The sequence below is a fragment of the Ictidomys tridecemlineatus genome, chromosome Y (genome assembly GCF_052094955.1).
Source record: "Ictidomys tridecemlineatus isolate mIctTri1 chromosome Y, mIctTri1.hap1, whole genome shotgun sequence".
In the NCBI taxonomy this organism is placed as follows: Eukaryota; Metazoa; Chordata; class Mammalia; order Rodentia; family Sciuridae; genus Ictidomys; species Ictidomys tridecemlineatus.
In genome coordinates, this window is record NC_135494.1 from 2,130,267 (window position 1) to 2,144,899 (window position 14,633).

Here is a 14,633-nt window from a genome sequence, read left to right on the forward strand (position 1 = left end):
TCCATTTTTTGGCAAAGGAGCCCGATGCCTTTGTACATGATATTGTGGATAAACACCTTGTCCTTGTTCATTTTTTGATAATGGAGTACCCTCTATGGTTGTTTGGGAACGGTATTCATTAGCCCAATATAATGGAGTACCCTCTATGGTGGTTTGAGAATGGCATTCATTAGCCCAATGTCTCCCTCTATGGCATCGTGGGCAAATACCCGGTATTCTACTCCTTTGATACCTAGTTTTGTTAAACCCTCCTCCTATGGGGCAATTCCTTAATATCTATAACTAAAACATGTTGAGAGCCACAGCCAAAGGGGCCCCAGCAAACTTCCAGCTGCCGGCTGATGATCCAGCTGCCAGCACCCTTTCCCAGATCCTCTCATTCCCATGAGCCAGGGAAACCTTAATTTTCATAACCTGTTGTTGCTGTAGTTGGACATTATACTAAAATGTGTCCTCTACACCTTTTGAGTTGTTCTGTAACCTCACTTGCAGTGGAAGCATAAATGAGAGTCAGTCTCAATCATTCCTCCTGCATTAAGAAATTCTGCAGGGCTGGGGATATGGCTCAGGCGGTAGCATGCTCACCTGGCATGTGTGCGGCCTGGGTTTGATTCTTAGCACCACATACAAAGATGTTGTGTCAGCCGAAATATAAATATTGAAATTCTCTACTCTCTCTCTCTCTCTTAAAAAAAAAAAGAAAGAAATCCTGCAGTAGGAGTGGAAGTGTGTGGGAAGGGCGCACCCTGCCAGGCTCCTGCGGGATCACACAGCTGCCCTGCTCTCAGCATTCATGTTAACCTTAGACTGTGTCACCTGAGCAGGGAGTAGAGATGGGACCTCAGATTCCCCAGACTTCAGAGGTGCTGGGTGTTTGCACAGAGCATGTGGATAACCTCGGGAAAATAGAGGAGATAAAATAACACAGCGGGACTCAGTGAGACCCATTTGGTGGGAGGCCAAACTACCATGTGACTCTGTCTCCCTTTCTGATTGGTGTGGCATCATCATTATTCACTCTGTGATCTGGTTGCCTAAGTAACCAAGATGATAGCACCAATCACTGGGGTCCTGTGACTGTGTCCTCTTGCATAGGCGAGCCTTCCTACATCCCTGTGAGTCCATCCCTGTGGGTCGAGCTATGCTCACCTGTCCCTTTGTGATATGACTTTTGCGTGTCCCCTTCTCTTGCTCTGCCCTTTTGTGTGGCCTTCCTAGATGTCACTCAACCTGCAAAATTAACAATTAGCATTTTTAAAACCATTCTTAGGAAACACCATAAAGAGTAGCAGAAATATCTCAGGAGTTCACAATTCAGAATTCAATTTGAATTTGTCAATCATTTTATTATGGATACACTAGAGTTCCTTTTATAGTCTGGATACTAGGAAATAATTAAATATGTAATGTGAATGTTTTCTCCTGCTCAGCAACTTGTTTTTTCTTTTTTTAAAAAATATTTTCACATGTATGATCTTTTGAACAGCCACAACAATGTTTATAGCAAGGTCAATTTGCAATAAGCTAGACTATGGACCAACCTAGGTGTCACTCCAAAGATGAATGGATAAAGAAAATGTGGTATATATAATTAATGGAATATCAGTCAGGTTGAAAGTAGACTAAAATTATGGCATTTGCTAGTAAACGGTTGGAGTTGGAGAATATCATGCTAAGTGAAATAAGACAATCCCACAAAAAAAGAGGAATGTTTTCTCTAATGTGCAGATGCTAATTCAGGAGTGATGGGGCACTAGGGCAGAATAGTTTTACCTTAGATTAGGTTGAGGGAAGTGATGGGAGGAAGGGGAGAGGGATATGGGGACAGGAAAGATAGTAGTAGAATGAAACAGACATCATTACTGTATTATATATTTGATTATGTGACTAATATGATTCTGCAACATGTACATGCAGAATAAAGAGAAATGATATCCCATCCACGTATGATATATCAAAGTTTATATATGCACTCTGATGTCATGTACAACTAATTAAACAAATAAAAAATTATAACTTTTTTCACAAAAATTTGTATGTATAATAACTAAAATGATGTATTAATTATATTTTGATGTACACTTACATTTGGGGATGGTTAAATATAGAAACTGTTCTCATGTTCTTTTAAAAATTGGAGGAGATATTCTTTATGTCAAATTTCCTGTTCTTACTGGTGAGGTGGTACATGCCCATAATTCTAGTGGCTCAGGAGGCTGGACCAGGAAGACTGTGAGTTCAAAGTCAGTCTCTGCAAGTTAGCGAGGCCCTGAGCAACACCGTGAGTGAGACCCTGTCTCTGAATAAAATATAAAGAATAGCAGGAGATATGGCTTAGTGCTTAAATGCCCATGGGTTTAATCTTCATTAAAAAAGAGAAAAAAAAGAAGAAAAGAAAAAAAGAAAGACAGAAAGAAAGAAAGAAAGAAAATGAAAGAAAAAGTATTCATAATTTGTTTTCTTTGTTTGGTTTAATGCAATTTCAAAGGTATGTTATTCTCTTTCAAGAGCATCAAAATTTCCTCTCATTTTTGCCCTGAGAATTCTAGTATATTCAGCATTTTGATTTCTGAATGCTCCATGAGTGTATTTTTTCACTTTTTAATTTCTTCTCTTTTGATACACATGATACTAGAGTGTATTCTGACCTTTTATGCATAAATAGGCTATAACTTATTCCAAGTAGGATCCCTGTTTTGTGGATGAACATGATGTGGAGTTACCTTGGTTGTGTATTCAAAAAGAAACATAGGAAACTGATGACCCATAAAATCTGCTTTCTTCACTCTTCCCCTTCTGCCTTCCCTTCTTTCTCTTTAGTCTAAAGCAATAGACTTCTATTTTTTGTGTCCTCACCTTCCATGGTTGTGTGTAACCACCCACATATATGTAGAAACATTCAGCCTTTGGTTTTGGGGGGTTGGCTTCTTTCACTTTGCATGATAGACTCCACTTTCATCCATTTACCAGTCAAGGCCATATTTCATTCTTATTTAGAGTTGAGTAATATTCTAATATGTGTGTATGTGTGTTTTCTCCATTATTCTGTTCAAGGGCATCTAGGCTGATTGCATACTTTAGGTATTGTCAATTCAGTTGCTATAAACATTGAAGTGCCTGCATCACTGAACTATGCTAATTTTAATTTTGGGGGGTATAAGCTGAGGAGTGGGATAACTGGGTCAAATGGTAGCTCCATTCCAAGTTTTCTTACGAATCTCCCTACTGCTTTGCAGAGTCCATGCACCAATTTTCAGTCTGACCAACAATTTATGAGTTTGGCTTTTCCTCCCCATTCTTATTTATATTTACTTGTGTTCCTGATAATTGTCATCCTTACTGGAGTGAGATAGAATCTCAGTGTAGTTTTCACTTGTATTTCTCTAATTCCTAGAGATGGCAAAGTTTTATTCACATATTTGTTGATCATAGATGACTGTGTGCTTAATGTGTGACTGATGCTGGGGCTCCAGGTCCATCCTATTGCAGATGAACATTTAACTTTCCTAGAAACCTTTTAGAAAACACTTCTTTCCCCATTGATGGTTGCAATCCGACTGCTAAAATGAATTACTCACAAATGTGTTCATCATCCAATCTTCAAATATTTCCATTCGTTTATAGGAATCTGTTCTCATGCTACAGCTCCATGGCTTGATCACTGTAGTTTTTTAGTGAACATTGATGTCACTGTGTTAATGTTGAACCAGGATGAAATGAAAATATCACCAACTCCAATTTTAAATCAAACTAAAGCAAGCTTGTATTGTGTACACAAAAGCAGTACACAAGTGGCTGTCTCTCCCAAAACTAGGATACAGATCAGCACCCCAGCTCTTCAGGTGAAAGGTTTTATAGCTCCAAATGTTACAATGGTGGAGGAGTGCCTTGGGAATTTACAGCTAATAGAATTTTGGCAAGCATAATAATAGAATTCTGGAAAGCATAATACAAAGGCAGATAGCAGGTTAATAATCTACATGGCTTAATATTTCATGGTAGGGAGTAAATTGAGATTCCAACATCAGAATTTATGAGGTGCTCCTGGGGTTTTAGGGAGGGTTGTTACCTTGTCAAAAACAGACAAGTATGGGTGAGTTCAAAGCCCAGGCAGGAATTTCAAACAAGTTTAAACAGGCTGTGAGGCCAAATAGAAATCTTAGTATTTTTTAGCAAAACAGAAATGAATTTTTCTTAACTCTTTCAAGAGATGACTCCCAATCCTAAAAAGAATGGAATTTCATTTGGTTCATCATTAAACCACAGAATTTTCTCATGAATTTTAAAAATAAAATATAAATAAATAAAATATAATAAAATAAATATATGATAAAATAAATAATATAATATATAAATAATATATAATATATAATATAATATATAAATAATATAATAAAATAAATAAAATAAAATATATAATAAAATAAATTAAATAAAATATAAATAAAATATAAAAAATGTTAAAAAATTCAAAAAATAAATCCATTATATACAATAAGATTTAAGAAAAAAGCCTGAGTACTGATGCTCATTCCATTTAGCTAAAAACATATTGCTTCATCCTAATTCTCCCTAGACTTGAGCACTGATAATTCAGTAAGAAATAAACATTCATCAAGCTGAGGCTTGAATGTGAGTCCACATGAAGTGAGGCCTCCAAGAAGTGAAAAAAAAGGGGTGTCTTCAGTTCATGTCTGTCTACAATCTGATGTGGATTCAGTCCTTTGTCAACAAAAGTAAAAATAATAATGCTTACCTTGAAACAGGTAGCAAGGCTGAGAGAGAATGCAGCTCAGTGGTAATGAACCCAATGTCCAGTACTGCAACAAACAGATGCATAGAAAAGGCACTTGTTGTGGCTCACATCTATAATGCTAGAGACTCAGGAGCCTGAGTCAGGAAGATCTTTCGTTTCAGGTCAGCCCCAGAAATTTAGTGAAACCCTGTATCAAAAAAGAAAAAGCACCAGGTGCAGTGGAATGTGTCTGTAATTCCACTGGCCCAAGAGGGTTAGACAGGAGGATTATGGGTTTAAATACAGTCTCAGAAATTTAGCGATGGCCTAAGCAACACACCAAGACACTGTCTCTAAATGAAATATAACGGTGCATCTGGGGATGTGGCCTAGTGATTAAGAACCCCTTGTCTGGGCTGCAGATGTGTCTCAAGCAGCAGAACGCTCACCTGGCATGAGCAGGGTGCTGGGTTCCATTCTCAGCACTGTTGGGACCTCTGCTGACCATGGAAGTGCAATTGCTGGGAAAAAAGAAATCCACAGTCTTGTGTTTCTGGTTTTATGATTCTCCATGTACATGGCAGAGCTTGAGAAATGGCTTCCATATATGTGCCTGAAGGGCCCCAAGATATGGCTTCCACAAACACAAAGAATAACTCCCCAGCAACAGGGCACACATATCTAATTGGGTATTGTTTCTGCAACTTAGGGTAAAGGGGCTCTGTTTCTGTAACTGGGGTACCTAGGCTACCCCAACCTGGGGGACTCTCTGATCTCTGATTGGCCCCTGCCTTTGCCCCCACCTCCCTTCTCTTCTCTCTATATAAGTCCTCTCCCTCCACAATAAACTGAGTTGCTGCGCCATCTTAGCTGACTCAACTCCTGACTTGGTGTGATTTTTGCCAGGCAGGGTCGGGACACTCGCCCTCTCGCTCAGCCTGGAGACTCTCACTAGCTGGTCTAGTGATTCTCCCCAACCTCTGTCAGAGGGAGGTCCGACACAGCACCACATAAAAAAATTTAAAAATAAAGATGTTGTGTCCACTGAAAACCAAAAAATAAATACTAAAAATTCTCTGTATATATATATATATATATATATATATATATATATATATATATATATATATAAATTTCTTCTTTAAGAAAGATCCCGTTGTACTAAAAAGAGAGTGATAGAGAGAAAATAGAAAGACAAATCAGAAAGTAGGGGCTGAGGATGTGGCTCAAGTGGTAGCTTACTCGCCTGGCATGCGTGCGGCCCGGGTTCGATCCTCAGCACCACATACAAATGAAGATGTTGTGTCCACCGAAAGCTAAAAAATAAATATTGAAGAATTCTCTCTCTCTCTCTCCTCTCTCTTAAAAAAATATTTAAAAAATCAGAAAGTAGATTGTATTCACACAATTCCAACAAGTTCCTCATGGGCCCCACTCTCACTACCAAGTACTTAGGGTCTGTGTGATATTGGTACTCTGTGAAAATTTGAAAAAAAAAATGTTTTTTCATAATATCTAGAGACAGAAAAAAAGGGACTTGAAAATTTCTACCAGGCTTGGTAGAATGGGTTTGGAAACAGTAGTCACAACATATATAACTAAGTTAAACTGTCATTACTTTAACTTAATCACTTCAACTGAGTTTCCTGCAAATGTGACTGCCATTGGGGTAAAGGTTCAGAGACCACATTGCTCGGGTTGTAGATTAGTGTGAGGTCAGCTTGGGCAACAGAGTCCAACACTGTCTCTAGGAAAAAAATGAAGGTAATTTTGGTGAGGGTGTAGCTCAGTGGTAAAGCAGACGTGGGTTCTATCCCCTGTGGAAACCAGTGACAGTGATTGGGAGACAAGTGTCTGAGATTGGGGTCTCTGATGACTTCATGGCAGTTCCACGCTCAGTGACTGGGAAGGTTTCCATGCAAAAGTATAGGATGCCTGGTTGCTGTGGTAATGCTCTCCATGGGGGTAACTCTGTTGTGAGAGTCTTCTCAGCTTTGAACATATTCTCAGGCACACACCTCCTGGGAATAAAGGAACTTCCTGGCTAAGACAACCACAATGTTTCACCAGTTGTGCTGCTCCTGGATCTGCCCAGAAATTAGTAACCTTAAACGATGGACTTTCTTGAGAGCTGCACAGTGCTCATAACATTGTGCATTGCAACTGTGGAATGTAACTGAGGAAATAGCTGCATACTGTTGCTAACTGTGTAACTTTCATGAATACAAAGAATAATGCTTGCATAGTCTTTAATCTGATTAATGAGATATATATAATAAAGATTGCTGGTGTAATACTTTAGACCTGCTGCTCCATTAGAGAGGAGTGCTCCACCTGATCCCGGCTGTTCTATCTTCAAGTTCTGCGTGTGTTACTCTTTATTTCTTCCAATCTCCCATCAGCCTTGCCAGAACCTGCAACTTTGGCCACACTGGTCGCAGCAATGCCAAGTAACAAGAATAAATGAATAAAGTAAACACGATCAATTTACAATTAAATTACTTCATATGTTTTTTGATACGTTAAAACAAAATGTATGGAAACTAACATTTCCAATAAAATGGGATGGGCTTCTCAGGATATTTAATAGTCTAATATTTTTCAATTTGCTAAATATTGAAAAACCAGAATTATATCTAGGCATCCTGAAATCTTTAAACACAGTCACTGATAATCATAGAGAATCAATGAAATGCCAACTACAGAAACACAGATATTCTCTATCTCAACTTTTGCCTGGGGTACATTACTGCTGATTGGATGTGGCTCCATGTCTAAGTATTCATGCTCAATACCAAATATAATGAAAATTACTAATCCTATCTAATTAACAACTGGTATATATTTTGGCGTCAGATTTGGCTAATATCTTCTGTTTTCTCTATTTTAATAGCATTCTAATGCAAATTGCCCTTATCACTAACAGCACCAAATAAATTTTCAGACTACTCATCAGCTTTTCACAAGTGACCTGAGCAGAGACTCACAGCATCACGTTTTTGCAAGAGTACATCCTAAATTGCTGACTTCCACCTCCAAGGGTCCCTGATACACTTCTTAAAGACAAGAATATCTGACCCTCTCAGACTGCATGGGACCATGTTGCAATGTATTCCTCATTTATCAGTTTCACTTGAGCTCCCCAATGACATCATCTATAAATCAGAGACCTCCATATGGAATTCCTCCACCAACTCTCTGAAAACACAGGCACTTTTAGCACATTCAGAAACTCCTGCACAACAAAAGCTTCCACAAACTCTTTATGATAAACACATTAAGGCCACTTGTGATGACTACCAATTACTGAGGGTTCCTAGAGCAGGATGCTGCCCCTTATGGACCTTGCCTTATTATTTTATTTAAATCATAGACTTGCTTTTTATTGAATTTTACAGAGTTCCTAAATTAGTAAACCATGCCTGAGAATCCAAAGAAGAAAACAGTATAATGGACAAGCCCCTCCATCCATAATACAGTTTATCAAATATTGGTTCCTAATATATTTTTCTTGGAGGTACTGGAAATTGAACTCAGGGACACAACCACTGAGACACCTCCCAGGCTTCTTTTTAGTTTATTATTTGAGTTTTTTAGAGACAGCATCGCACTGAGTTCTTTACTCTTTGTAATCCTGGTAAGTCACCTTACAAATCACAACACTTGGGCTAAGGTTGTGGTTCAGTAGTTGACAAAATGCCTAGCATATGTGAGGCACTGGGTTTGATTCTTAGGACAACATATAATTAAATAAATAAATGTCAACAGACAAGTAAGAGATAATTTATAAAAAATGAATAAATGGGCTAGGGACATGGCCTCAAATTGTAGTGTGCTCACCTGGCATGCGTGGGGCACTGGATTCGATCCTCAGCACAACATAAAAATAAATTCAAGATGTTGTGTCCACTGAAAACTAAAAAATAAGTAATAAAAATTCTCTCTTTAAAAAAATGAATAGAAATCAAAATCCTTCTGCCTAAGAATCTTGAGAAACTGGGATTTCAGGTGTATACCACAGAACCGGGGGATTCACAAGAATTTTGAGGACTTCAGTCTTTCATAAAATTTTAACAAGAGTGGAATTTAAGTCTGCTGCAAGTCTTTAAAACTTCTAGTACACTGTATCATTAAATAAACCTCTCCATATTCATCTCAGTTTGTTTCACATAAGCATCACACTACAAAAGTTTGTGACAAAATGCATACATGAAAGGAAAATATGTGATTCAAGATCCAAGACGTTACTGTTATTGCGTTTGGCCCCCAAATCATGTCTTCAGTATGACACAGAATATTTTAATTGTCATTTAATCATTATATATTCTCACTACTTGCTCTCCTAAAAACCCAAACCCATCATAATGTGGCCATCAGAAGAAACATTTCACCAATCTGCACCAAAGGCTGGAGTGGAGAGGCCTAAACTAAAATACACAATATGTAATAAAATATGAGACACAAAAGATTTAAAATACAGGAAAATGGAATCTAACAATGAGAGATTTAACCCATAAAACATGTTGCTTTCAAATCCTCATGTTGATGCAATGTTCCTGTCCAATGCAGGGTGCACTTTTGTTACCGCTGAAGAGATAAAAAAAGAAATGAAGGCACTCACATTTTCACACACCTACAGTGGTTTTCTCAAAATAAATAAATAAAATAAAATAAAATAAAAATTTCCTCAAGTCTGAACAAGTTCAAATAAATCTGAAACAAGCAAAGGTCCTACCACATTTCTATATACAGGGCTTTTCTCCAGTGTGATTTCTTAAATGCTGTTCAAAGGGACCTGGAAAGTTGAAAGTCTTACTACAATTTTGAAAGAAAGAAAAAGGATCTTCCCAGATGTGAATTCTTTATGTCTTTGAAGAAAACTCTGAAAGCTGAATACTGCCTCACATGGCTTATCCTCAGCATTTTCTACAGTATGAGTCCTTTCATACAAACGAATAAAACTAGAACAGCTCAACAACTCATATTTCTTTTTTGCATAGGATTTATTCTTTTTATTCCAAAAGAATCTCCTGAGGCCTTAGTAAAAGATTGAGAAAACTAGATTTCTCACACTTCTCACGCTCACAGGGCTTCTCTGTGTGTTTTCATATATGAGAAGAAAAACAGGGCTGGAGGGGAAGTTGATAGGATGTAGCTTTTCTCTGGTATGTATTCTGGTATGTATTCCAGGGCTTTTCTCTGGAATGTATTCTTCCATGTTTATGAAGCTGATGGGATGTAGCAAAGGTGTTGCACCACTGCTTACATTTAGAGGGTTTATTTTTCAATGTGAATGAAATGGCTTTGAAGGCAATAGGGAAAATGGGATGATTTGTGATAATTTTATACATTTAAAGAGTTACTCAGTTGGAAGTGGTGGTGTATGCCTTTAATTGCTGAGACTTGAGAGGCTGATTCTGAAGGATCAATGTTGGAGGCTAGCCTCGGTACGTTAGGAAAACGCTAAGAAATGCAGCAAGTCTCTATCTCAAAATGAAAAGTAACTGGAATATAGCTAAGTGGTAGAGCACAACCAGATTAAATACCCAGTGTCTGTCTCTCTCTCTCTCTCTCACACACACTCTCTCTCACACACACACACACACACACATATTTTCAACAGTGTGAGTACTTCCTTGTCTTTGAGGATGACATGAAATATTGATTTACCAGGTTTTACATTCAAAAAATTTTTCTCCAGTAACTTCCTACATGTATAAGAGTAAAACAGTAATAACAGAAAAGTTTATCAATTGTTTTCATGTATACAATTTCTCTGCAGTATCTGTTCTTTCACGTGTGTGAAGCAGACAGGATGTGGCAAAAGGTTTTCCACATTGTTGTTATTCATAGTGCTTTTCTCTGGTATGTGTTCTTCCATGTCTGTGAAGTGTAGGAAATGTAGCAAAGGCTTTACCACACTGTTTACAATCATAGGGCTTTGCTCCACTATGAGTTTTTTCATGTGAGTGAAGGTGAGAGGACTGAGTGAAGGCTTTCTCACAGTGTTTACATTCATAGGGCTTCTCTCCAGTATGAGTTCGTTCATGTATCTGAAGGCCAGAGGCAGTAGTGAAGACTTTTCCACATTGTTGACATTCAGAGCATTTCTCTCTAGTATGTCTTCTTCCATGAATCTGAAGGTTACTAGATGTAGAAAAGGCTTTTCCACACTGCTTACATTCATAGGGCTTCTCTCCAGTATGCATTCTTCCATGAATCTGAAGATAATCGGATCTAGCAAAGGCTTTGCCACACTGTTTACATTCATAGGGCTTTTCTCCAGTATGTAGTCTTCCATGAATCTGAAGAGAACTGGATGTAGAAAAGGCTTTGCCACACTGCTTACATTCATAGGGCTTCTCTCCAGTATGAGTTCGTTCATGTATCTGAAGGCCACAGGCAGTAGTGAAGACTTTTCCACATTGTTGACATTTAGAGCATTTCTCTCTAGTATGTCTTCTTCCATGAATATGAAGGTAACTAGATGTAGAAAAGGCTTTTCCACACTGCTCACACTTATAGGGCTTCTCCCCAGTATGAGTTTTTTCATGTGACTGAAGGTAACGGAATGTAGCAAAGGCTTTGCCACACTGCTTACATGCATAGGGCTTTTCTGAAGTATGCAGTCTTCCATGAATGTAAAGAGAACTGGATCTAGAAAAGGCTTTGCCACACTGCTTACATGCATAGGGCTTCTCTCCAGTATGAGTTTTTACATGTGAGTGAAGGCTAGAGGACTGAGTGAAGGCTTTCCCACACTGCTTACATTCATATGGCTTCTCTCCAGTATGAGTTCGTTCATGTATCTGAAGGCCAGTGGAAGAAGTAAGGGCTATTCCACATTGTTGACATTCATAGGGCTTTTCTCTGGTATGTATTCTTCCATGTTTATGAAGCTGATGAGATGTAGCAAAGGCTTTGCCACACTGCTCACATTTATATGGCTTCTCCCCAGTATGAGTTTTTTCATGTGACTGAAGGTAACTGAATATAGCAAAGGCTTTGCCACACTGCATACATTTATGGGGCTTCTCTCCAATATGTGTTCTTCCATGTTTGTGAAGGTAACTGGACGTAGCAAAGGCTTTGCCACACTGCTTACAATCATAGGGCTTTGCTCCAGTATGAGTTTTTTCATGTGAGTAAAAGTGAGAGGACTGAGTGAAGGCTTTCCCACACTGCTTACATTCATAGGGCTTCTCTCCAGTATGAGTTCGTTCATGTATCTGAAGGCCAGAGGAAGTAGTGAAGACTTTTCCACATTGTTGACATTCAGAGCATTTCTCTCTAGTATGTCTTCTTCCATGAATATGAAGGTGACTAGATGTATAAAAGGCTTTTCCACACTGCTCACATTTATATGGCTTCTACCCAGTATGAGTTTTTTCATGTGACTGAAGGTAACTGAATATAGCAAAGGCTTTGCCACACTGCTTACATTTATGGGGCTTCTCTCCAGTATGTGTTCTTCCATGTCTGTGAAGGTAACTGGATGTGGCAAAGGCTTTGCCACACTGCTTACATGCATAGGGCTTCTCTCCAGTATGAGTTTGTTCATGTGAGTGAAGGCCAGAGGACTGAGTGAAGGCTTTCCCACACTGCTTACATTCATAGGGCTTCTCTCCAGTATGAGTTCGTTCATGTATCTGAAGGCCAAAGGCAGTAGTAAGGGCTTTTCCACATTGTTGACATTCATAGGGCTTTTTTATTGTATGTATTCTTCCATGTTTATGAAGCTGATGAGATGTAGCTAAGGCTTTGCCACACTGCTTACACTCATAAATCTTCTCTCCAATATGTGTTCTCCCATGAATCTGAAGGTTACGGGATGTAGCAAAGGCTTTCCCACACTGCTTACATTCATAGAGGTTCTCTCCAATATGTGTTCTGTGAAGTATTCTAAGTGAACTGGGATAAGCAAAATCTTTCCCACATACCTTACATTTGAAAGGTACATTCCCCGTGTGTGTGATCCTGTGCCTTTGAAGACTTGTGTGTGAAATAAAGGTTTGACCACCTTCTTTACATTGATAGAGTTTCTTTCCAGAATGATTTTTTTCATGTTTTCTAAATAAAGAGGAGAAATGAAAGGCTTCCCCACATACCTCACATTGAAAATGTTTACCTCCTCTGTGTGTTCTCATGTGTCTTTGAACATCTGGGAAAGAAGAAGAGGCTCCAGCACATTTTTGATATTCATAGGGTTGCCACCCAGTATGAGTATCTTCATGCCTTTGAATGTCACTGGAACAACTGGAGACTTTCCCACATACTGTACGTTCATAGGGTCCCTCTCCAGTTTGTATTAACATTTGTGTGTGAACACTTTTGAGCAAAACCAGGGATTGCCTGTACTGTTTAAATTCGCATGGCTTGTCTTCACATTCCTCATGCTTGTGGCATTTGTGTCCAGAGTGAGATGTGATGTGCCTATGAAGGAATGAAGGGCATATGAGTCTTTGGCACACATATGACAACCTCATGGACTTACTCTATTAAAATTTTTCTTTGTCCAGTTAAGAACTGGAATCTCATTCAAAGTTTCTCCACACTATCTCCTTGGCCTTTTAAGTTTACTATATGGCTTCTTTGAAGAATGTCAGCACATTATCAATGCTGGATTCATTCATGATTCTATACTGATTTATAGGTCCCAGGCTTACAATACTACCAACATCAGGTAAAGGCTAGGTTTTCTGATTTGTTCAAATTTCTTGAAAACCAAGAGATTGAAAGGAAACATTCCTTTGCAATGCAGCCTCTCTATTGAGATTATCCAAGTAGTGATATTCACATTCAATTACATATACTTTATGCATGCCCAGTACTTTGAAAAAACTGAATATCTGTCACACCTAAGTATATATTTCTGGTGGAAAAATCCTTTAAGAATAAATACATTTCAAATTGTGTATACTTCTTGGGTTGGTCTGTTTTAAAAATTATATGACCTTCTCAGATTCTCTCAAGAACTTCTTTTGTGAGTACAATTACCTTAGAATGCTCTCAGAATTTTTGATCTCATATTCAATTTTTTTTCATCGCATTTGTTTCCTAAAATGAGAAACCAGAACAATCTTTATGAATTTTGAGGAGACAGGATGCTTTGCCAAATCGTAGGTGCCTTTTATGCTCCAATAATTTAACAACTGATTCCCTTTTCATGTTCTATATAAATGACCAAAATAAACATGAGTTCTCCAGTAGATTTTGAAAAAGAATACATCATTATTACCTATAAAAGCCAGGTTTCTGAGGACTTGCAGCATCACATCTCTGTAAAGGTTCTTCTGGGAAGAATCCAGCAAAGCCCACTCCTCCTGGGTGAAGTTCACAGCCACATCCTCAAAGGTCACTGAGATCTAAAATATCCCACAAATGTATACTGGAGGTCAGGAGAGATTGACAGCAGAAGAAATGTATAGTCAACATGCTTGATGTCCACATGAATCTCTGAGTCCCTGATTAATTGTATCATGTGGTCCATCAAATGCTTCCTGAACTCAAATCCTCACAGACATTCCAACACTAGAATTGGGCCACTCAAAAGACAAGCAACTTAATGTTTTACTCCCTTCCTTTGTTGAGTTCACAGAAAGTAAGACAGGATCCTGGGTCACACCAAACTTTTTTCTTCATTGCACTCCTATTACAATCCTAACAACTTTCTGTGCAGTGCAGAGGTAATATTAGCAACTCTGATAGTACTTACCCTTAAAAAAGAAAGCTGAGAAGAAAATTGCTGGAATAACAAAACTCAGCCTTTAAGAGAGATTCTGCCAACCACAGTGGCTCACTGTGCCTACAAAGTTAATATAAACAACATGGCATTGACTGATCTCTTGATTCCTTCTCAAAGTCTATTGTCCCATCTTTAAAGAAATGTCTACAACAC

At 38.3% G+C, this 14,633-nt stretch overlaps 1 protein-coding gene and 1 long non-coding RNA gene across 2 annotated transcripts in view; one reads left to right on the forward strand and one right to left on the reverse strand.

Moving 5' to 3' along the window:
• LOC144371974 (uncharacterized) overlaps nucleotides 1-14,633 on the forward strand; it is a 55,638-nt gene that overhangs the window by 14,213 nt on the left and 26,792 nt on the right. The gene's annotated exons all lie outside the window — the stretch shown is intronic.
• LOC144371975 (uncharacterized) lies at nucleotides 10,492-12,882 on the reverse strand. Its single transcript, XM_078035333.1, is given in 1 exon segment — nucleotides 10,492-12,882. A coding segment is annotated over 1 exon segment (2,304 nt). The 3' UTR covers nucleotides 10,492-10,578.